The sequence below is a fragment of the Trichomycterus rosablanca genome, chromosome 18 (genome assembly GCF_030014385.1).
Source record: "Trichomycterus rosablanca isolate fTriRos1 chromosome 18, fTriRos1.hap1, whole genome shotgun sequence".
Taxonomy (NCBI): domain Eukaryota; kingdom Metazoa; phylum Chordata; class Actinopteri; order Siluriformes; family Trichomycteridae; genus Trichomycterus; species Trichomycterus rosablanca.
Window position 1 is genome coordinate 22,803,992 of NC_086005.1, and position 25,201 is coordinate 22,829,192.

Consider the following 25,201-nt stretch of genomic DNA (forward strand, 5'->3'; position numbering starts at 1 on the left):
CCAGGACCTGTCATGCCTCATAACCCGATTAGGACCATTAACCACGACGCTGATAAACAAGCGCCAACGTTATGTTTGATCTCGAAGAGCTTACCGATGTAGATCTCACAGATATGATTTAGCTCCGGGAAGCTAAAATCAGGCATGCTAATCTCCTCCAGTCAAGGCTACAGTGCTGAAAGGAAGATTGCATTGATCTCGGTTAAAGATTAAATATATTTCAACTTACATTATTTGATATTCTAGCTCTACAAAAAATGGAACAGATTCTTTTATGCTTGCCAACAGAAAGGCTTTAATATTTGATAAACATGAAACGTCACTTTATTTCTCCCAATTTAACGTAGCCAATTAGTCATCGGCATCTGGGGAGGGTATATTTGCCTCCCCACACTACGTCCGACCCACGCACAGTCCACCGACCCCTTCTCATTTGCCCATACTTTGGAGTCACGTGTGAGGCCAGTCTTGCGCATGGAGAGTCACACACTGATAGTTGCATTCCTCCACTTCCATACAGGCACCTCGGGCTACTAACCAAGGTTCCTAGACATCGTCGAAGACCCCACTCCCTTTTTTAGTCTGTTATTTTCCCACCAAGCAAACTAGTGGCCAATTTTTACCATGACTTTATCCTGGTCTGGGTTGCAGTGTGTCCGATTTCCCCAGACACCAACAGGACACAAATTTATTGCTCGCTATTTCCCCCAGAGACATAGCCAATTATCTGTATGTAGGTGCCCACTGGGATTTGGATTTGAACCCTGGGGATCTTAGCGGTACTGGGCTTGCCCAATTTTACTGTATTAATTAATTAATTAATAATTACACAATTAATTATTAATTACATAATTTATTAAATAATTAAACAATTAATTCAATTTTGGAATTTTATTTGTATTTATCTAGTACAGGAATGTAACTGGTTTACTATTTTTATTAACTTTTTATTCACAATTATGGCACAATGGTAAAACTCATGGTAAAACAAAGACACAGCAGTATTTCAATGTATACCTAGACACTTCCCATTCCTAATTTATAAGGACTTGAGGGAACAATCAATGTGCTCTTCAGGAATAAGTGGAGAAGAAAAGCTGTGAAGTGTAAAAGACCGGTATGTAGAGGAGGATAGAAGCTAAATTAAGAAAAGAGGAGGTTCAGGGGAGGTAATTGCTGCTGGTGTGTTGATTCGGTGCCGCTATCCGCTTCGGCCGATGCAGAGCGCGAGTGCTCTGCCAAGCTCGCATTCTGATAACGGTGACAGTGGTGCAGGACTAACAAAGTCAGGATTAGGGCTCAGAAACGGTCACGCCTCATCTCACGCTGCTTTTTATACATCACATCACCATGCATGACAACTGCAAAAAAGAATATTGCCGGGGTTTATTTAAATGAGCGCTGGAAACAGAAACTCAACCGTATGAATCAGATTTTATTTTAACAAATTACTTATTTTTAGGAGGATTTTGTAAAATTCTAATGTTTGAAGTCTGCTATTTAAAAAACTAACTAATCTGAACCAATGGGCGGAGACAGAGGGTGTGTGTGTGTGTTTTTGAGTCCATGTGATTAGTGAAGGTGACAGGAGTCATTAAAATCCTAGAAATGCCATAAAGCACTTGTTATAAAGATTTTATTATTTATGTAAAGATGTTCAATGTGCTGCAAAACATTTGCAGCCCTGCTGGCGTGTGTATGTGGGTGAGTGTGCGTGTGGTGAGTTTGCTGTAATGAGGATAATGATCACTGATATATGTTGTACTGGGCAGCCCCCAGCGCCCCTCCACAGCAGGTGACCGTCCTGATGGTGGGGAGTGAAAACAGCACGTCTATCAGCGTTTCCTGGGATCCGCCACCCACCGAACACCAGAACGGCATCATCCAGGAGTATAAGGTAGATCTGGATTTATTTCATTATGATATTAATAGTCGTATTAATGTTACATTACATTTTACATTCATTGCTGATAACAACTAGGTGACCGGATGTCTACAATTTTCCCTAAGCATAGGAGGTTCTCACTAGGTGTCCCAATTACTACACCTATCCCAAGGGGTAAACAGCCACCCCCTCTTAACTGCAGCTAATATAACATCTTTGGGTGTGGTATACACCAGCGTAGACCCAACGTATGCTACAGGTAGTTTAAAAGAAATTTTTGTGACATCACAAGAAATCTCCCATACGCCAATAGCCAGTTGATTTTCCGTCCCATTAAGTTGAATTTTTTTACTTAGACCTGTTGTCCTCATTCGTAAACACTTCATCGTCTGTCATCTAGTGGTAGCAAAATTACTAGAAAATAAATAAGGTCAAAACAAGATGAAAAATGCCTAAAAATCAAAGTTCGGGTCTTTTGCTCACTTCATTTTGCTCGTCTCTTGAACTCTTGGCTTTCAGATCTGGTGTTTGGCCAACGAGAGCCGCTTCCATGTGAACAAGACGGTGGACGCTGCCATTCGCTCTGTGGTGGTCGGGGGGCTTCAGGCTGGTGTGCAGTATCGTGTAGAGGTGGCAGCGGGCACCAGTGCGGGCGTCGGGGTGACGAGCGAGCCACAACTCGTCGTTATCGGTGAGACACGTTACTATGGGTTCAATCAAATAGGGATTAAGACTAGTGTATTTGTCAGTGACTAAATACTGGGTATGAGTATTTTGAAAGTGGTTAGTAGTAGTTTTAATATTGCGTCTTGCTTAATGTTAGAATCCATCAGTGTTCCAATCATTGGTTGATAAGACAGGAATGTTTTAGAATGGTAAGAACCCCTGATGGTAGACTTTTACCCCCCTTACCCCACCCCACAACTAAAAGAGCATGATGGAGCAGCAGGGTCTTGGGTTTAGTTCTGGTTGGCGTCTCTGTGGATCTTGCCATATTCTTCTTACATCCACTTGGGTTTCCATTTGAATATTTGGATTTTCTCCCACAGCTATCCTCCGGAAACATGCCAGTGGGTGGACTTGACCGTCCATGCTAAGTTGCCCCAGGGCGTGAATTGAATGAGTGAATGTCTGTTGCCCTGTGATGTCGTTTCTAGGTCCCATTAAGTCCCATTTTATTCATCTAGCACACCAGCGCTGGGATTTTAAACCCTCCAAGTTCGAATCTCAGCTCTGCTACCAGTCGGCTGGGCGCCCCCTAGCGGGTGGGAAAAAAAGACCTGACTAAAAAATGGGTGGGGTTTTTGATGCTGTGTAAGGAGCGCCTGTCCAGAAGAGGAGGAACGTGGAGTTCAGTGTGTGACTCTCCATGCACGAGACTGACCTCACGTGCAAATCCACCAAAGTATGAGGGAATTAGAAGGGACTGCGTCATGGACTGCGCTCGCGTCCGAGGGAGCGTGTGTCAGCCAAATATACCCTCCTTGGACGTAATCGGGGTCCCCAGCAGCAGAAGACTAATTGGGTTTGCTAAATTGGGAGAACAAGGGAGTAAATGCATTAATAAAATAGTAAACGTCCAATTTTAACCCTGCCGTGGATAAAAATACAATATTTAGACAGTACGTCTGGTTTAAAGAGCCACTCGTACTAGAAAGAGGCTGTTTAGGTTGTAAAGAAGCAAGAAAATAAGAGAAAACAATACCATGGCAGATTGTGTCCCGCCCCGTGTGTTGACTTTTGCTTTCTTGAGCTCTTTTCCTTTAAAACAACCAGTGATATAAAAATCGATAAGATTTTCATTTAATACAGCGCCCAGTGTTGTTTGGCAGAACATTGTTGGCTGTATCAATAATCCTCTCCAATAAACGCGCCCGTCGCTAACACACTATACCGCCTTATTGCTGCGGCTTATCACCTTATCACATTTTATCAAGCTCGCTGATGTATGGGCGCAGATAAATAGGGCCAGAATCAATACTATCGACGCGCCGCGTTCTATTCCCTCCTCTCCAGGGTTTCTGACTGCCGGGGCCGCGTATGCTCGCCCGCAGCCTGCCGGAGAGAGGGGAAACACATGGCTGCGCCGCGAGGCTTTAATGGTGGAATTTGTGCAGCCGTGGTCGCACCACCGGCTTGTGAATCTCATTTCACAGAGCTGTAGCTGCTCCAGGAAATCAGACTCTGATGGAGTCCCAGTGTCAATCTCTCGTCTGATGGGTTAGACCGTTGATCGGCTCGCTGGCGCCTGCACACCAATTAAAGCAGTTCTGTTTCTGTTTAGGCTAGCAAAGTGGAACAGTGGCACAACTTGACGTGGTTTCTGATGTTTTTTGTGTCTGTGTGGATTTGCTTTGGGTGCTTTTTTTTCTTTTATATTCTTTATTAATAGAATTAATCTGCCGTAAATTCTGCTTGAAATCTTATTTTGTCTTTAATACCATATAATCATTATTTACATTCATTAAAAACATGACACTTGACTTTTACATCTTTTTATCACAAATAGTTAATTGATGCTTTGTGCGTAAAACAAACATCTCGGACAACAGCACAAATGCTCCGCCGTCATGTTCGTACTATTTACTTCCATTGTGCAACATCCACCATCAGTGACGCATCCTTGAAGAATTCATTGGCCTGATCAGGGGTTCCTACAGCAGTGGAATAGCTGAAGAACAAGGAACAGAATTCTGGCCCTCCCTTTATACTGCTCTAGCCATTATCACATTGGGTGTTGGACTTTGGAACCTCCATTCTGTCCTAACTGTTGTTTCCTATCTGCTTACAACAGCCATGTTGCTTATTTCTGTAATTTCATCTCAAGCAACCACATGTCTAAGGATTTAATGCACAAGCAGCATAAAACTGATATTTAGGCAACATTAGTAAGCATACAATCTATTTTTACTTCTAAGGCAGATTATTTATGTGCACTACTTAGACTGTGATTATGTCACCACAGTTTAACACAGTTAGCTTCAGGCCATTCAAACCAATGGGCCGAGCTCGGTGCTACAACCCACAATAGATGAGCCTGAATTTGCAAATAAATGACACTTGTACACCTTTATACAGATTAAAAATCAATAAGAATTTATTTACATAAAAAAAAAAACTCAGTTCGTGTCAAGTTGTGCCACACTGAATGCTGGGATTGCCTTTATCTCCAAGGAAGCATCAGATGCTTCCTCATTATTCAGCAGAATCTCGACCTTGAAAGTTTGAATCTCAGCTCTGGACAACGATTGGCTCGTCCAAGGGGGGGTGCCAGAGAGCTTCCTCATAACCACTGCAATTACGACCTCTGCTGGCTCATCGATGGCGTCTGCACAGTAAGACGGGGGATAATGGAGATCAGTGCGTGCCTCTTCATACTGTATGTGATACCAAGTCCCATATAAATGCATTGCTTATGCATTGTGCAGGTGAAAAGGAGCGGTCCGATACAACTAGATTGGGAAGAAAATTGGGGGAAAATGCATAAATGTTTTTTGTTATAATTTAGAAATAAAGCAGCTCAGTAGGCAGCATTGGAAGGCATCTAAGACTTTAGACAGCCTTCTTCTCGGGAGTGTGTACAATGACGTAAAATGCGTCTATGTAGAGAGATCACTAGGTTTTCAGACATTCCCAGAATGTTTTAGGTACTATAAGAATGTTGTGTGTTTTTTTGTATATGATCAGGTGCTGAGTTACAGGACGTAATGACGGGTGAAGAGGGCAACGGCAGCATCAAGGACGTTCTAAAACAGCCCGCCTTCATCGCAGGCCTGGGTGGAGCGTGCTGGATTGTGTTGATGGGTTTCAGTGCCTGGCTGTACTGGAGGAGGAAGAAGAGAAAAGGCCTCAGCAACTATGCAGGTAAGAGATCCTGAATTATCCCTAATTCTGACACTAACTAAAGGTGATGTTGTACTTTGACTTGCAAAAAGTCTTTAGTGTGCGTTTTGGGGCGTATTATTAATCTTAATGTAAAGTCAAGTTATTTTAGTCCACCCCCCTACAGACACACACTCCCTGAGAGGTTTCAAATAGAAATCTGCATATGTAAGCTGGACTGATATAATTAATTATAGCGTATTATTTTGTCAGACCGCGTTTGCAAGGGTCGCAGATTCGAAGCCTGTTCGTGTGAACTGTTGTTTCGTCTTTGTTATTAGAGCTAATATTTTCTGTTATGTATTTAATGGCGTACTTAATTGCACAAGCCGAAAAGAACAAAGGCGAGAGGCTGTGACACTCGCACCCCCTTCCACAATGCATTACACATTACACACCAATGCGCATCGACCTTGAACGCGGTCCCATCAAACCCGCACGTTCGAAAATGAAACGCACGTCGCGTCGCGTCTATTAGAGCACCCTGACCCGTATTGTTCCCACATTAGCTCTAGGTATGGAGCTAGTCTCCAACCTCCGAAATGTAATTTGGAACCCCTCCGGGGGGTAATTACTACACGTAGCTTTGGATTACTCTCATTATAATACGCGTCGCCGTCCTCGCGGCCCGATGAATCAGGTCGAGACGGCTGCCATTGGCTAATTCAATAGCCATTCGCTGTATCCGACTCATTGCGCGTCTCATTCTAACGCTCGGTTCGCCCCGCCTCCGAATCCTCTCTGCTTGATCACAGGAAACACATGAATAGCGCTGTCGGTTCCGTCGTAGGGCGTCGCTCGTCACACGTCTCGTTTCGTCATTCGTATGCGTAGTTCTGTGCTATACCTGATTTGAATCCTAATTCCAGTTTTGTTCTGTGTGTTCCAGTCCAGTCGTTCACCTTCACCCGTGCAGGTACTGGTTATTTGTCCCATCCCTATCTAACTTCCGACGGGTTTGATCCCACCGTAGGCAGTAAGCCATCCAGTTTGTATCAGACATTCATTTGCAATAATAGAATGATGGAAATCAGATTTTTTCTTTAATAAATGCGTTTTTTTTCTTCTGCACCTCCTTCTTTTCCTCCTGGCGTTTCTGTCTGGCTGCTGTTCCTACAGTGACATTCCAGCATGGAGACAGAGGCCTGTTGGGAAGCGGAAGGTGAGCAGCGCATGTGATGACATTTATATCTGTCCAAATAAACAGAGCGGAGAAATCGAGTCATACAAAATGGCAGGTTTGATTCTTACTGAATGATGAGTGCTGTGGTTATTTAAAAATAACTCAGAGCTGAAAGTTCGAGTCTCAGCTCTGGACGATTGGCTCGTCCGAAGGTAGGCGTGCCTCATAACTGCTGCAATTACGACCTCTGCTGGCTGATCGATAGCATCTGTACAGTGAGACTGGGGGATAATGGAGATCGGTGCATGACTCTCCATACGTGATATTAATTCCCATATAAAATCATTGCATATGCATTGTGCAGGTGAAAAGAAGCGGTCCGATGATTTGTTTTTTATTAGAATTTAAAGCTGATGATACAGTTACCCTTGATCTAGATAGATGGAATGTAACTGTAACAATAAGCATGAATAACCCTTGTGTGAAGGGTCTTGTTAAGGTGTTGGCACACCTAGCCACTAGCCACTAGAATAACCTGCATCATTCAGGTGAAAAGAAGTAGTCCGAAATGACTAGATTGGGAGTCAAATGGGGGGGAAATGCATAAATAGAAATGCACAGTGAGACGGGGGATAATGGAGATCAGTGCGTGACTCTCCATATAAGTGCATTGCATATGCATTGTGTAGGTAAAAAGAAGCGGTCCGATATGACTTGATTGGTAGGAAAACTGGGGAAAAATGCATAAATAGAAATAAATATGTTTTTTTATAATTTAGAGCCGTTAGCCATTAGCCTGCGCCAAAAGAAGCTCAAGTACTTCCTAAGCAAGAGTAATGGTTGAGAACTGTGGACATTTTAGTTAATGAATTAAAGTATTTTGTTTGCTCTGTTTGATTAAAAAAATAAAGTTCCGAGTCACGCAGATACAAATATCAGATTAAATCTGGCCTGAACACCCTAAAACAGCAGGGCAGTGAGGAAGGGCTCTGTTGGACGCATCAGAACTGATGTTAACGTCTTCACAGGCGGGAACCTGATAGATGTTCTGACACCTCGCGTCTCCCACGAGCACATCGCTTTAGCTGATGTGTCGATTGATTGACTAATAAATCTTCTCCGACTGGAATTAACCGAAACAATTAATGTGCCAGGGCAGCTTTTTTATTCCTCCATTCATCGTCGCAGATCGGCTGCACGCTCACGTCCCCTCCTTCCTCCGAGGCCTGTGATGGATTCTCCTGTCGAAAGGAGCTCGAGAGGACGTGAAAAGATAATTATCCGAAAGAAAGAGGCTCTCATGAGCGCTCTTTTAAACATAGATAGCTCTTCCCGCTCCACGTTCACGTCTTTTAGGGCGCGAGGCCTGCTGGATGTCAGCGACGTGAACCGGTGAGCGATTTTAGAAAGGGAGAAAGGTCCCCGCGGGGGTGAAAACACAAGGAAAGTGTATTCTTGCTTTCTTTTATGTTCGTCTCCTAGATTTGCACAACTGAGCGGGCAGCGCTAGCCAAGAGGCCAACGGAACAAAGGAGAAAAGAAATGTTGCTGCTATGAATAAACAGCTTTTATGTGTCTGCGTGGACGGGACGAGTATGCTAATGCGTACGCGGTGCGCGCCAGTGCGTGTTATTCTGGGCGGAAACGGTTCACGTGATGATTGCTCTACCTTTGAGCCGCTGAGCTCAGATGTGTAAAGTAACCCCGTGCTCGGCTGCTGGCTGTCTTGTCTCCTAAGGGAACATGTTTTCCCGGGCTACTGCATTCATTAGACAAAAGCCGAACCAAATCATGTGTATGACCTGCCTGCCCAGTGCCTGGCTTCTGCCTCCTGGTAGGCAGAAAAAAATAGAAAATGTAAAATATACCCCCACCTCTAATAACCCGAGTGAAAAATGTGCATGTTCTGCTCCCTACAGTGTTTTTATTGTATGCATCAAAATTCGGCATCAGCTTTTTTTTTTTTGCTCAATTGGAAGTTGCCAGCCAATAAGCATCAGCCTCTCTAGTTACCATGGAGACTGTTAACCTCTCCGGTTCCGAATAAAGGTGGAAACTCTTGCTATAGGGGGTTTTAATATTCCGCCGTGCTCACGCTATTGGCTTTCCGCTCTCTGGGGCGGACGGGTGGGGGCGAAGGCTCAGTTCTAGATTTATAGACTTGTCACTCTTTTATGTCTTTTTGTTTGTGTTTTTATTATTTTTACTGCCCGGGGCGGTGTATGTGGGGAAACAGGGTCTTGTAGCAATCTGGCGCTAATGCAAAAAAAAAAAAAAAACCAGCATGAATGTTTGTGTGTGTCTCTCTTTTTCATTCCATCGCATGACTGCTTCTTAACTCTGTCTTCCAGTCGTCCCGGATTGCTCAAAGCCGGTGACCCTGGCCTCCCCTGGCTAGCCGACTCCTGGCCCTCGACCAGCCTGCCCGCCAACGGTGGCTTGGGCGCTCAGAAAGACCGCACCAACTTCGGGCGTGGAGGTAAGCCCCCGCGAGAATAAAAGACAGCCAAGGAAACAACCCGGAAGGCCTGATCAAAGCTCGCGAGGGAGGGAGAAGGTCGCGGGTTCAGGGCCGCCAGCGCACCTTCTGTATTCGCTTTGAATTCGTGGCTGAGCCGCATGAATATTTCAGCGAGCGCGGAGTCTCCCGCAGCTCGAGACATCTGATCAAACACTGCTGAAAAATTCTTTCTGGTTCAGTCAGCATTAACATTTCAAAACAACTAGTGTGTCTAAAGAAAGAACGCTTTTGATAAATCTTATATAAGTACACACAGTATTTACACACCCTGAATCATGTTTACTACATAAAACCTACCGAGGATGGACAAAATAACAGAAACCAATACAACGTTTGCCTCTTAAACTGTTTTAATCCTGCTTAAAATTTTCCCATATAAGTCCTGAATTAATTCTGGTGTGATGTTTGTGCATTTTTAAGAGAAAATGATCTTTTTTGAGGGAAGCAGTGGGTGTATCATGCGAGTCTGTCCTTCTGAGTTGCCCTTTTTGTCGGCAAAGGGTGCACTGAGGCAAAAATGATTGATGTTAGTCTTTCTTAATTGCAACTCCTGTGTTAATTCACTTCAGGTGGAAGTTTTTCCATATATCACGGTTTCTCCCTTTCATACTTGCCAGCTTCTTTGTTGACACACTTGCTTGTTGAGTCAGGTCTGGTTTTTTAAATTTTTTTTGGAACCACAGTGGAACCCTCAGATTGCCCCAGAGCAACCTGTCTTAATGTGACATGCAGTACATGTTTCGAATGCATTAAAGCTTAATATGGGCAACATAAAGACTCGAGGGACTTTAAAAAGGGCCAAATTATGGGCAGACCACTGGGTTAAAATATCTCACGGGTATCCATGGTGAGTACCCACTGACGGTGTTCCGAAGACAAGCCACAATCCGCTAGACTATAAGGGACAGTGGTAGCCTAGTGGGTAGAGCTTTGGGCTATCAACCGGAAGATTGGCGGTTCAAATCCAGGCTCTGCTATGCAGCCACTGTTGGGTCCTTGAGCAAGACCCTTAACCCTGTCTGCTCCAGGGGCGCAGTACGATGGCTGACTCTGCGCTCTGACCCCAGCTTCCAAACAAGCTGGGATATGCGAAAAAAGAATTTCATTGTACTGTACACCTGTATATGACAAATAAAGTACATCTTCTTCTATCTTCTTCTTCTTCTAAGAAACAGTGTAAAGTGTCCAGATCTAATCAACCGGAGTAATTGAGGCCACCAAAAAGCCTGCAGCTACACTCACACGATTACAATCCTTATTGAGAGAGATGAGAGAATCTATGCATGAGGCAACAATAGCAATCACACAAACCAAGAAAGAAAAACTCATATCTCACATCTTGGCTGTAGTTTGCCCAGAGGCTGGTGGAGACACAAGCATTTGGAGAAGGATACCGTGGTCTGTTATATTTTCTGTATTAATGCTGTGTTAGGCATTAAGATAACAGCACCTCATTCCATTCTTGAGAACCATCTTTCTGTTAAAGCTTGGTCTGGCAATATCGTACTTTACAGATGTTTCCCAGAAAACAAGACAAAGAAGAAAATCTGGCCGCTAAGAAGAAAAGCTTAAATGTCCTGCACTTAGCAAAAGCATTCAGACCAGACTGCAAGCTAAAATAACACACCAAAAACCAGTAATGGCCCAGACCTGAGTCACTGTCATGATTCACATGTTACCTGTTAGTGGGTGGGATGTATTAGGCAGCAAGGGAACATTTTATCCGCAAAGGTAATGTGTTAGAAGCAGGAAAAATGACTGACGATAAAGCCAAAAACATTTTGTTCTCTGCATCATTTGAAAGCCACTATAAGGTCTGGATGTAGTAATCGGAAAGTCCCTGTTTCAAGCCACATCACTCTCAGGTTGCTCACTGTTGGACCCTTGAGCAAGGCCATAAAGCCTTAATTGCTTTGCTTGTATAGGATCACAATTGTAAGTCGCACTGGATAAAAACATCTGCTAAATGCTGTAAATGTACGTATAAATAATTAGTACTTTTTTTATTTATTTGGGGGCACTCGAACCCACCCCAAAAACATAAATAGTGCCACGAATTGTGAACTGCTCTAAAATCAAACCCATAGTCCTGGTTTGAATGACTGAATGGATTGAATGAATAAAAAGATGTTTTATTAATATAATCAAATATGTAATTCTGCTTTAACTGGCGTCCCACTGAGTATGTGTATTTTATATTCAACCAAATAATAATGAAATACTGTGTAAATCAGATATATGGCTTGTGGTAAAAGTGGATTTTAAGGGCAGCCTGGTCCACCACTGGTCCATCACAAGTCTTGGGTTGTCAAATGTTGGCTTGGCTGTGTCTGAGGAAGGGAGGGCCAAATGATTTCTACTGTCTGGTCTAGATGCTAGCATGATATGCGGAAGAATATGAATAGAGCAGCGTATATCTGTACGTCCTAAAGCTCTTTTAGGATCCTCCACTGGCTGGTGGAAGCAGCTGGACACTGAACACTTATTGTGCCAGCCTTCAGCTCTCTTTGGCCAGTGTGGGTGTCATGCACCCGACAAAGAAAAACAAACTGAGGTTGGTGAGTCCTCACTGGTTTTTTGACCCAGTCCATTCCAGACATTTTAATATTAAATCCATGGTATGTGTGTGCAACCCAACTTTGAATGCAGTCCCGTATCGCTATACGTGCTTGTGGCATAAAACGTCTTTATTTAAGCAAGTACATAACAGAACAGAGCGTATTTAGATCCCAGCGAGCTCCGTGGTTCAAGCCGGTCTAGCTGAAGGTCAGCTCAGCATGGGTGTCCATCTTTAGCCGGCCGCTCCTACCGGGCATTCAGTGTCATCTGATAATTAATCTGCCGGCTAATCACTTTTATTCATCTATGTTCATTTGAGGGATGCGATACAGCAGCAGGGAGCGCTAATAAGCTTCACACTGACCTTAAAAGCTTCCCCTGTTTTTCTTTCTTTCTTGTAGACGTGCTGCCCGCCAGTGCCGGCGAAAAGACAGGCACCATGCTGTCAGACGGTGCCATCTACAGCAGCATCGACTTTGCCGGTAAGGCAGCCTACAGTAGCCCTGGCAGAGGAAAACACACCAGTCCGTACGCCACCACACAGATCCTACAGTCTAACAGCTTCCACGAGCTGGCGGTGGATCGGCCCGAGCTTCGCTGGAAGGCCTCGCTGCACGGACAACATGAGATGCCCAGCCTGGGCTACTCGCTCACAGAGAGCCGCTCGTGTGCCAATGGTAAAGACATAGCTCACTTTTTTTGGCTCTTGGGGAACTAAACGTGACTAATCTGATCAAATGAATGAAATTGCTCATTGCGGCTAATCTTTTAATCTTATTACAGTGCTAATCTGTAGGACTGGAGGAAAAGTTACAATTTTTATGACATTGAAAGTTGTCTCTCTGTCTGAAAACCTAGTGACATGCCTTGCTAAGTAGAGAGGATTCTAATAAGACAACGACTTATAAGGCAGATTATTCAGATGCACTAGTTAGACAGCGATTACATAACCACAGTTTCGCTTACTAATCTAACACAGTTAGCCTCAGGCCATTCAAACCAATGGGCTGAGGCGGCATCTCCCTCCGTGTACCAAAAATGCTTAAATTGTCATAAATTGTCATAGTCAGATTATCGCTTGAAAATAAGGCACCTTAGTAGGCAGCATTGTAATGTATCTAAGAATTTAGACAGTTCTTCTTGCTGGGAGTGCTTGTAGAATGATGGAAAATGTGTCTATGTAGAGAACTCACTAGGTTTTCAGACAGACCCCTAGCGTGTTTAAAACACTGATGCAAAACTGCATTTGTGCTGGCTGTGCTGTTGTGCTGGCATGCACCGCTCACTTTTGCCGCATTGGGCTCGTGATTTTTGTGCTTCACCTGATTGAACTTTTTTTTCTATTTGTTTATGCATTTTCTCCCTTTTTCTTGTAGCGTAGTCAGTTTGTCTTACGCTGCTGTGGATCCTTGATTGCGTTCGAGGAGGGTATATTTGCAAACCCCCTTTTTACACCTGTGCTTCTGCACAAACGCCCCTATCTGCTAACCAGGGTCCTTGCACAGCGTTCGAAGACCCCACCCACATAGTCCGGTCATTTCCCCAACCCAGCAGACACGGTGGCCAATTTGTGTCTGCTGCAGGCACGGCCGGTTATGCCCGCTAGATGGCGCCCGGCCGGCCGGTAGCTGAGTTGTTCAGAATCTCGGCGCTGGTGTGCTAGCAGAATATCCTGCTGTGCCACCTGGGCACCCACCTGTTTGAACTTTGACCCAGTTTGCCACTGACCTTTTCAAGGCGCCTCCAATGAGACGAACTGTTTAATATAATGTGGTAAAAGCGATTCAGGCGATATAAACAATGCTTAACATGACTTATAGTACTAAAACAATGACAAAGAAATTCCATTAGTGAAGAGAACTTATGAGCAGTAATAATTAAGAGAGGTTTAGTCTTCCTATGTTGTTTTTTTAATACATTAAGACACGATAAATGTTTTAGACTCTCTTGGAGAAGCTGATTCTTACAATTTCTCAGCACCCCGAGCTGAGACAGGCCTTACACACGGCCAATCATGAATTAAGAATTATTTATAATTGTATATGTATTGTAAACATTGTAAATTGTAAATATTCTATAAATCTTTCTGAAATCCAGTAATATTAGACCTGTCGTGAGGTAAATAAGCCAGAACATCCACTATCTATATGGTTTCCCATACCACATATACTGTATGTATACTGTATATACACATGTACATTATGTTAAATAAGTGCACTGATATGCAATCCTTACTACTCTGACCATAAGAAGTACAGTTTGCAGTTTAAGACAGACCAAGTTTGCACTAGCTGACTTAGAATGCTTAATTATAATTAGAAGCCACACATCAATGCTAATTTCATTATCCGTGTCATAAGTTACGTGATTACATTTTCAAAGATTGCTTTCATATTAGCTACATAATTCAGGTATCACACCCAGTGTTTTGTTAGTATCTGAATCCACTTTGACCATGATCAGAATGAGGCAGTTACTGTCAGTAAAGTTACACATTTTCCAATAAACCATAATAAAGATTTCATGTCGATCGTCTTAGCACTAAGCAAACAGATTCACAGCTTACAATAAATTAGCTCAGCAGGATAAAGTTGAACAAGTGAAATTGCTAGCATTTGAGTCTCAGTTTACATCATTCGGTTGTCAGCTAGCTATTTATTTTCTTTATTTTTAGCACTTTAGCACAGAGCTAAACACTAGCAGGAGGATTTACGTCAGCATTGTGACACAAAGCTAAATGTGGTAACTTGACTCATGAGCAGACACGGCTTGTAGCATGTCCTTCACAACAGCACAGTAAGACGTCGCAGTTTGAGGAAGTGTCTTTCTTTTTTTTGTCAATGTCATATGACACAGAAAACATAGTTTTATGTATAAAATTCCAATTTCAGAAGATTTGTGTCGAAATGTGAGATGCAAATACAATGAAAAAGCAGTGCTTTGTAAATACACCTTGATTTGAAATTGGACTAAAACTGTACAGGTAAATTTGATGCCTGCAACATATACCTGAAGGTTGGGTTAATTAGATGAGGGTTAGGTCTAGTCCCTTATTAGCTTATGAAAATATATGACACTTAATAATCCAACAGTTTGAGAACATTGCTGCTCAATGGAAATTGCAAGTATTTACAAGTATATGTAGATATTTCCCCATTTACAGTGCATGATATTAGCGAATTAACTTGCACATTTGTACTAAACTTGCACAAGACGCTGCCTTGATGACCCCATCTTTTTCGAGGTTGTCTGTCATTATTTCAACGTGACAACAGCAAGCCACATTCGGCACTTTACATCATCTACAGGTAATCAAAGAGTGTGGGTCTAGACCTGTTTCCTATTGAAAATCACTGTGATTAAAACAATCCTGTTCTTGTGTTCAGTTTAAGAATATTGTTTCTCAATGGTAATTGCAAGTATTTTAGGTATTTCTCCCTTTACAGTGCATGATATTAGCGAATTTAGAAAGAAAGAATTAGGCATTACATTAAAAGCAACAAGGTTTTGTGATCATATCACCATGTGGGCTTGGGAGTACTATTACAAATGGTTAACAGACCCTGTTCGATGCTGCTTTCACAAATGTGTATAATACACACGGGAAGCACGCTGGATCAAGCTTACTTGGTGTAGACCAATTCACCGTTGTTTATGGTTGGATAGGAAGACGTTTCACATTGCTTATGGAAGTACTAGTCAGACATACTGGAGCTCAAAAACCAGGATCTGTCATGGTATGAGGGTTTGGGTAACTATACTAATCTTGCACAAGATGCTGAGACATTTTGAAGCAACAGACGCTGCCTTGATGACGTCTTTTTCTAGGTTGTCTGTCATTATTTCAACAAGACAGCAAGCCACATTCTGCTAGTGTTACATCATCCACACATAATCAAAGTGTGTGTGTGGTAGACTGGCCTGCCTGCGGTCTGTCATTAGTCTGTGCTCTGCAAGCAATTCCCACTCTTTCGCTGGCGCACACACATGTCAATGTGCCAAGTAACAGTAGGTCTGTGTTGTTATCAGTGCAACTGACTGATGATGAAATGCACAGATCTTAGTTTTAAAGTTAGGGTCAACGAGAATGCTTTGCTAGTATTGGGATATGTTCTGTAAAAATTCATGCAGCTGTGAAAAATGCTAGTTTTGCACTGTTATTGATAGGGTATGTGTATTGGCACTGATACTGGCACTCAAGTACCATATTAGCATTGGCAAATGAGAATACCTTATAGCAGCTCCTCCTTAACACTAAAGAGCAGACACCATTGTATTATTATTGTTCTTCTTCTTATTATTATATTATTATTAAGAATCGCCAAGTCCATTCCATCAACCATATGCATAGTGCCACCCAAGATGCAATTTAGCATTGTCTCTGTGATTGCAACAATCCGGATCTTGTGCGAAAATCTTCCTCTCTTGTTTTAACTTTAGATTTACTAAATAGCACATGGGTAACATTACAATTCCATCTCTCTGCCTTTATATGTAAGTGTCTTATGCCAAAGTTTACACACCCCTGGCACTAATTTTCATGCTTTATTTTTCAAAATGAAAGTAGTTGAAACATTGGTACAAACCTCTGCACATTTTAATGCACAAAAATTATTTATTAGCTAAATCTTACACAAATATGTTTATTTTGTTAAATATCTTACTTTGAGCAAGTAAATATCAAATAAATGACATATTTAAGTTTTGGGTTTTTAAACATCTTTCATATACAGAATGTCAAGATGATTGGTTGTTTTGACCCTTGGTCAGAAAAAAAACACTCAGTACTCTGTTTTAAGCCTCTGATGTGCTTTCATGACCAGATAAATATGAGCGAGGAATATATCCCAGAACATCTAATGTAATAGAAAGGACTGGAGTGGAAAAGATTTAAAGAAATGATGGAAAGAAATGAGAACAATGTTAAAAGGAAAGGAAATAAAACTTAAATCAGGAGGGAATAAATGTAATATTTACATCTTCAGAGAAAACAGACCCAGCGGATATCATCCTTAATCACTTCCCTTGGTTTAATGTGTGTTTTGCTTCTCAGCCTTGGGAGTTTTGTAGCCCAGAAATGTCAGAGAATTACAGCCCATTGCCATGGATTAATTTGATTAGTGCAGGCAGGGATTCCTCTTGTGTTTTGACCCATGGACATGAAATTAGTGCATTGTCACCATGAACGGCAGTCATAGAGTGGCAGTCAGTGTCCATGGTTTCTCCCCTTTAAGACCCTGGACTGAATGTATTATAGTGTAGGAACAGGGTTGTATGTACTGCAAATACCAGTTTGAAAAGAGAAAAACATGTGGCAGGGGAGCTCTTTGTGCCTTATCAGTGTCCATGACAAAGCAAGATAGAGATGGAAGAATAGAAATAATGAGAGACTGCAGGTGATGATGGAACAGCTTCCCCAGTAGTCTGCAGGTCCACCAGGTTATGGGACTGTACTCATTAGGTACATCTGAGACTAGGGGTATTTTATCTGTGTACTAAAACATATGTGAAACCAGTCTCTACTCTCAACCAGTCCTTAAAAACTCTCAAGTCAAGACTGTAGTCAGTGATGGGTGTTACTGGACAGAATCCACTAATCCAACCTAAATATCAAGACTAACAATGACCTAAAATAGAATGTTGTCTGTCATTAATTTGACATGGCATCAGCAAGCCACATCCTGCATGTTACATCATTATCCACACATAATCAAAAAAACCTGCTGTTTCTTATTGAAAATCACTAGTCTGTGCTCAATAAGCAAACCCCACTCTTTTGCTAGTGCACTCAAATGTTATATATATATAAATTGTGATGGCTAGACGACTGGGTCAGGGCATCTCCAAAACTGCAGCTCTTGTGGGGTGTTCCCGGTCTGCAGTGTGCAGTGGTCAGTATCTATCAAAAGTGGTCCAAGGAAGGAACAGTGGTAAACGGGCGACAGGGTCATGGGCGGCCAAGGCTCATTGATGCACGTGGGGATCGAAGGCTGGCCTGTGTGGCTACTATAGCTCAAATTCCTTGTGTATAAGAAAGGCGCTTTATAAATACAACATATTATTATTATTATTAATATTATTATTAATTAGCAGGGATGTCCACAGAATTTTGGCTATGCAGTGTAATTTTTTTACGTGGAGATATCATAAAATGCACTTTTTGTCACTTCGCCAAGCAGGTACATTGGTAATTAGCTTTTCTTTTACACCAGCCATCTCAGTGTCATCTGTACCTGCATCAGAATTCAGAAGGAACCTGTGAATGTCACATGACAGCAGTAGATTAGCCGTAGATGAAATTCAGATTCACATTTTGTGTCACACCAAATGTCAAAATGTGTCCTTTGCTTTTCGCCTGCCCCCTTTAGGAGGAAAAAATGGCAAGAAGAAGAAATCCAAGGGAGGAGGTAAAACAGCCAAGCCTAACGGCTCCTGCTGGGCCAACATCCCACTTCCTCCGCCACCGATGAACCCATTACCAGGGACGGAGATGGACCACTATGCCCCTGAGCATCGAGCTGAAGGAGGGTAAGTGCCACGCACACAAACAAAACACTTTAATCGCTTACTGATTTGTACATAGGAAATAAAAAGAAGTTTTAGCCAGACTGATGTACCGTCCTTATGGCTTAATTGGCAGTATATATCCTGGTGATTGTGCTCAATACACAGTGTGACCGTTTCTCCAAGAAGCCACATGAGGAAAACCGGCTCTGTTTTTTACTCTACACCAGGGAGTCTCTAGATTACCCCTCTCGCTCTCTGAATGTGCTGAGACCTTGCTACGACGCAGCTGCCTCCACCGTCGAAATGCTTAGAGCAGCAAAGGCGAGGAAGGAGCAGGAGTTGGCTTAATGAGCGTTATGTTTCTTTTTCGGCACTGCTGACTGCGCCAATGTCTTTTAACTTTGTTAAAGCTAAGGTTACTACAATTACTGTCGGGATTTCTAGACATGCCCTCAGAAATCCTTTAAGGTATGTAAAATGTTGTTTACGCAGCCGTGAAAGACAGACAGTAAAGGGGGTCACCTGAGGGGTGGAATAGTTTTGTACCACCAAGTTTATATGTACCACAGCTGCACTTGTGCATCAATTATTTTTAGGTAATTGGCAGTATTAGCTCAGAAGAAGGTTGCCAGTTTAAGCTCCAACCCCACCAGGCTGCCACTGCTGCCACCTTCAGTATCTCAAATTGCTAAATGTTGCAAATCTAAATGAGCTCTCGGCATTAAAGACAAACAGGATCATCCTGATCATTCTCAGCAAAAGCTGCAGTACATATACTGGACTAATAATCAGAAAGTCATTGGTTCAACAGTGGCACCCACTGCCAGGTTGCCACTGTTGGGCCCCTGAGCAGTGTCCTTAACCCTCGCTTTAAAAGTCGCTTTGGATAAAACTATTCTTTTATATCACTAACACAGGTATGAGAGTGACAGCTGGGCTTCACCCCTGCCTGTACAGTCTTACCTCCACCAGAGCATGGAGGATGAGCTTGAGGAGGAGGAGGAGCGAGTACCCACTCCACCCCTGAGGGGCGTGGCATCCTCTCCAGCACCTATGCCCTTTGGTCAGGGTTCCTCTGGCTCACTGGGCTCCTCGCATCATGAGGAGATGCAGTCCATGCTTCAGGTCCACCTGGATGAGCTTACTCGCGCCTACCAGTATGAAGTGGCCAAGCAAAACTGGTGAGAATGATGATGGACAACAGTTAATGCTTTCACTTCCTAAAATATTTTGACCCTTGTGTATTTTATAGATTTGATTGTCTCATATTGCACATTTGGAAAACTGAAAAATATACAGTGGTACCTTGTAACTCGACGTCCCCTAATGATTTAAACTTTCAGTGTTTTTATATTATGCTTGTGTTATTTTCAGTGTATAAGTGTCAAAAACAACGCCATTACTTTACATGAGCCTAAAATATATGCAGTTCTACGGGACCACGGAACACATTAACAGGTTTCCCATACATCCTTATGGGAAAAAATACCTTAAAACTCAACCCCTTTAAAACTCGACAACATTCCCCAAACCAATTGACGTTGAGTTTCAAGTTACCACTGTATATTCATATTTTTTGCATTATGATGGCTACATAATGTTATGGGGATGCTTTTTTCAGCAAAACTGTACATCTTTTAATCTGTTTACATTGACTATACAATAAAAAGGTCCACATTACAGAAAAACTTGGATAAAATACTCAAATACACACTGCCAACACAACACTGGAACAGTGTAGAGAAAAATCATAACCTTGAGTGGTCCAGAGATCCGAACACTGTAACATAAAATTAAAATTGCTCAATCACAGTGTACAACAGTACTAATAACAACTGACTGTAACAGTAACTGTTGCCTTTTAAGAAAGGCTTTTCAAAGCTTCTGAGGTACGTTCACATCCTTTTGTTCATATAGTGTAAAATGGTTTAGAACCATTACCAAAATGCCTTCCTCATGTTTATTATTTGTGTATTAGAAGAAAAAGAATGCCTTTATTTGTCATATATAAATATCAGTGGCGGCTGCTGGTCTTTCAAAGAGGGGAAGCTCATTGTCGGCTTACATTATAAAATGTGTCAATTTATTTATACATAAATTCTGCCCTCCATTCCTTTTCAAGAAAATGTCCTGAAATGGGTTGCAGTTTGTCTTTCGAATTCACTCGCAAAATCCGCGATGGGACTGAAGCTCCCAGTGATGGCTGTCAATCAAAACGGGATCCAGCCTTTCGACTGATCCTCCAATCATCTTGCAGAAGCTCAGCGTCCATTCGCCCACAGCACCATTCACCCCCAGAGACGCTCAGCGTCCGGGGGCGGGACAAAATCACGGCATTTATCCAATGCCCGGCGAGTTTCGAAGCAATGAAAAAAAAAAACCTCCCATGCATCCCCATAGAAGTGAAGAGACGCTCAGCTTCTGCGGGCAAATGCATTGACGCTAAGGGAATGTATGAGAAGTAGCTGATTCTGAACGAACTCGTCTTCGAGATGAACGTGTAACGTCTAACGCATTTGTAGTCAATTAAATGTTAACACAACTGTACATATTTGACCATTTCATTTTTGACATTTTAGGGGAAGCTGAGCTTCCCTTGCAGTCTTAGAGAAATCGCCACTGATATATATACACTTAAACAGTACAATGTCATTCTTTTTCTGAATATCCCAGCTTGTTTGGAAGCTGGGGTCATAGCGCAGGGTCAGCCATTGTATGGCACCCTTGGAGCTTACAGGGTTAAGGGTCCTACAGTGGCTGCATAATAGTGGCTGGATTTGAACCAGCAGTCTTCCAATTGGCCCAAAGCTCTACCCACTAACCTACTACGGTCCCTGGGTGGGCCAACCTTTCAAACCACCAACCTTTCGGTTAACAGCCAAACATTATTAGTACAGGGTTTAAAAGAAAATACTTGTCATGGACATTTTGGGTTTAATTCTTAATTTTTTAAGATTTCTTTAGTCACTTTGACTGGTTGTGTTTATTGTTTTAAACATTCCATTACACATGTGTGCAGATGTAATTCATCACGTTTGATTAACTTTTAGACAGCTTCACTGTTTGTCACTACGACGTATCCATACTCGATGGGTAGTCTCCATAAATCACCTTGAAATATTACACACATCATTTAAGCATTCCATTTGGATTTATTTATTTATTTTTTGCTTCTGCAAGAAATTAAAATACCTGTGATGGCTCGCACTTGAAAAGAACAATCATCATCTCTGACGCCGGAAATATTGCAACATCACAAGACTGAAATTACCCTGCCTGCAATGTGTTCCCCACATAATGAGACATTCATGTACCATTCAGGAATACACCTGCTTATTGCTGGGATTGTTTTGACAGATAGCGGTACCAATCAGCTGAGCAGAACGGATGTTCTTTGCATATCAATGCAGCATTTTTAGCATTTCATTACCTGTTATTTAGTCTCCACGGTGAGAAAAAAAAACACCTTGCTGAACACTGCAGCATCATTGATTACAGTTGTAATGTGTAGTAAGAGAAGCTTGTCGTGGTGAGGGCGGGTGGACTGGAGGTCTGGGGGTAATGACTGGGTTGGTGTTGCAGGCGTCTTTGACAACATGAAAAAGAGCTGGTAATTACGTGCTGAGACGGTTCGAGTCGAAGACACGGCGAGGTTGATGTGCGGGCAGCTGTGCTGAAGATTACAGACGTGTATCTGACAGGCCTTTCCATTGCCTCAACCCCCCCCACCTCCAAACACACCAGCCAAATTACCAGCCCTATTGTGTGAGCCTTCCAATGATCTCCACAATGGAATTAGTGCTATCAGCTCCACATGGATGCTGTATGGACATGGATAAGCCCCCAGTTTTCCAGACTCTATCTCCTACTGATCTCAGCTGCTGCAGTCTTCTAGGTTTAGAGGCTTCTTAGGGGATCAAGTGGATAAAGCATTGCGTCAGGGTTCATGGGAATATCGAGCAAATTTGAGTCCCACGTTTGGAATCCCACATACGTTATTAATGGCCTGTTCTTCTACGTTTGGTACGTGTACGTCATTAATGGCCTGTTCTTCTACGTTTGGTACGTCATTAATGGCCTGTTCTTCTATGTTTGGTACGTCATTAATGACCTGTTCTTCTACGTTTGGTACGTCATTAATGGCCTGTTCTTCTTTGTTTGGTACATCATTAATGGCTTGAGATGATGGCTGGGAGTACAGAGAACCAAGAAAGCACACTTAGCACAGAATGGAGGTTCCAAAGTCCAACACCCAATGTGTAGTATAAAGGGAGGGGCACAGCTCTGTTCCTGGTTGCTATTGAGATACACTGCTGTAAGAACCCACGACCGTGCCAATAAATTCTTCCAATCCAGTCAACTGTAATCTTTGTTTTTATTTGATGGGACAGAAGGCATGGGACCATCCTTCTGTAATTGGCACCGCTGTCATCAAAAAGGAAAGATGGCATACTGCCCCTTTTGTCATCAACGGAGAGCTTGGTAGTTGATGTTCTGTGCCAACCAAGCTGCATGAGTAGTCATTTCTCAAATGTTCAGACGTTAGAGGAGACCTTACGGTGGCTTGGACCTCCAAGACTAGCGATGACTAAAAGAGAGACCAATGGCAGTGGTCACTAGCTGTTTGTAAAATAGTATTTTCTTGTTTTCCCCTGGATTTTTCCTCCTTTATCTCCCAATCTAGTCATTTCCAATTCCCCAATGTGAATCCCCTGCCGCTTGCACAACCCCCAATCTGATCAAGGAGAGCCGGATCACCACACGGCGCCTTTTGACACGTGTCCAATGTGCAGCTGCTTCTTATCCTGACAGTGTTGAGGTGTATCACGTACCGAGAGCCACGCTGTACAGAGATGCACATATTGCAGCAGAAAGAGACCCTGTCCAACCTTCCCTGTTCGGCACAGGGTTGTTTTTGTTTGTGTGGACGCCCAGCCAGGTCGGTGGCTCGGCTGAGATTCGAACTCACAAGGAAGGAAGGAGGGAAGGGTGGTTGGATGGATGGATGGACGATGGATGGATGGATGGATGGATGGATGGAAGAAGGATGGATTGATGATAGATGGATGGAAGATGGATGGATGGATAGATGGATGAATGGAAGGAAGGATGGATGGATGAAAGGATGGATGGATAAAGGGAAGGAGGAAGGATGGATGGATTGATTGATGGATTGAAAGATGGATGGATGGATAGATGGATGAATGGAAGGAAGGATGGATGGATGAAAGGATGGATGGATAAAGGGAAGGAGGAAGGATGGATGGATTGATTGATGGATTGAAGGAAGGAAGTCGGATGGATGGATGGAGGGATGGATGGATCGATCCATCCCTCCATCCATCCTTCTTCCATCCATCCATCCATCCATCCATCCTTCCTTCCTTCTTTCCTTCCTTCCTTCCATTGATCCCAATGGAAATTAAAGAAAATGTTTTTCCCCATTTATGTTGAGACGTTCTTGTTCAGTCTGACCTTACTAATTATGCCCAAATTCCCACAGACACAATTCAAACTCTTACAGAAAGCCTTGCCAGAAACGTGAAAAAGGGACTTTATACTCTCTCAGACTCTAATGCCACACCGGGACAGTATTGTTATTTATAATTATTCTTTCTTTTCCTTCCAGGCATATAAAAGGCAGCTCCCACCCAACTAAGACCCCTGCCCATCCAATAGGTTATGTCTCAGGCACACTGGGATCAGACATTCTGACCGAGGGGGAGGACGAGGAGGGCGAAAGCGAGGGCTTCGACTTGTCTCGACAGCTGTGTAGGATAGACTATTCCCCCAGATGCAGCCTTGAGAGCGTGGAGGGGGCGATCACAGGTGAGCAGAGCTATTGAATCACACACTTCAACAGTCACATCTGCAAGCCTGAACAATCCAAGAAATTGCATTAATTCTTTGGGGGAAACAAAGCTGTGCCAACTTGCTGTAACAAATATTTCAGTTATATTTCCACGCAAATTTCACTCCATTGCTTGGTGGAAACCACTATTGATTTCTTATTTTTGATACGAACATTATCTTTGTCTCAGATGAGCCATCATGAGACCTTTTATAGTGAAACATTCATGAAATGTTAACTAGGATCTGGAACAAATTGGTTGCTTTCACGTGACGACCAAAAAAAAGAGAAAAGCGGGATCAATCACTAAACGCATTCAGGTTCGATGAAAGCAATCATTCCTACTTGGCATCTCATTTGGGCTCTTTAATTTCCATGTCAAAACTGGATGGATGATTGAAGGGTTTCGCACAGGAAATCCCCTCCACTTCATGTTCTTATAACACTCCGTAGATAGTAACAAAATGCAGCCTTTCAGATAAATACATGTCAAAATAATTCAGTTCACAGGTCAGTCCATGGTTAGACGCATCAAATGCACTGGTTATACCTGCAGTGTCCTGCTCATTAGCATAAACTGTTTATCGTCTGCTTGTTATAATGCCTTGTTTAAACTCAGATCACACAGGAATTCTTTATGAATACCATTTTGCCTAAAAGTGTCAGGTATCAATGCCAAGACAAGACTGTCTGACAAAACAATTCTTTCATACTGTCCATTCTAATAAATCAAAAGCATCTGACCATCTTGTGTACCTAAACCCAACTATAATTCAGCTTCTTTAAAATTACTTTTAAATTAATTAAAATCTCATCATTGAGTTTTACTTTGTGTAGTTAGGGTTGGATAGAGTAATGAAAATTTCACATTTC

The 25,201-nt window shown here is 42.6% G+C and overlaps 1 protein-coding gene across 1 annotated transcript in view; it reads left to right on the forward strand.

Moving 5' to 3' along the window:
• LOC134332786 (roundabout homolog 2-like) overlaps window positions 1-25,201 on the forward strand; it is a 156,226-nt gene that overhangs the window by 125,965 nt on the left and 5,060 nt on the right. Inside the window, exons 15-24 of the mRNA XM_063014586.1 lie at window positions 1,773-1,897; window positions 2,405-2,576; window positions 5,573-5,749; window positions 6,657-6,683; window positions 6,887-6,929; window positions 9,242-9,369; window positions 12,372-12,647; window positions 18,339-18,498; window positions 19,395-19,658; window positions 24,107-24,306. Coding sequence (XP_062870656.1) covers window positions 1,773-1,897; window positions 2,405-2,576; window positions 5,573-5,749; window positions 6,657-6,683; window positions 6,887-6,929; window positions 9,242-9,369; window positions 12,372-12,647; window positions 18,339-18,498; window positions 19,395-19,658; window positions 24,107-24,306 — 1,572 coding nt within the window. The remainder of the gene's footprint in view (window positions 1-1,772; window positions 1,898-2,404; window positions 2,577-5,572; window positions 5,750-6,656; window positions 6,684-6,886; window positions 6,930-9,241; window positions 9,370-12,371; window positions 12,648-18,338; window positions 18,499-19,394; window positions 19,659-24,106; window positions 24,307-25,201) is intronic.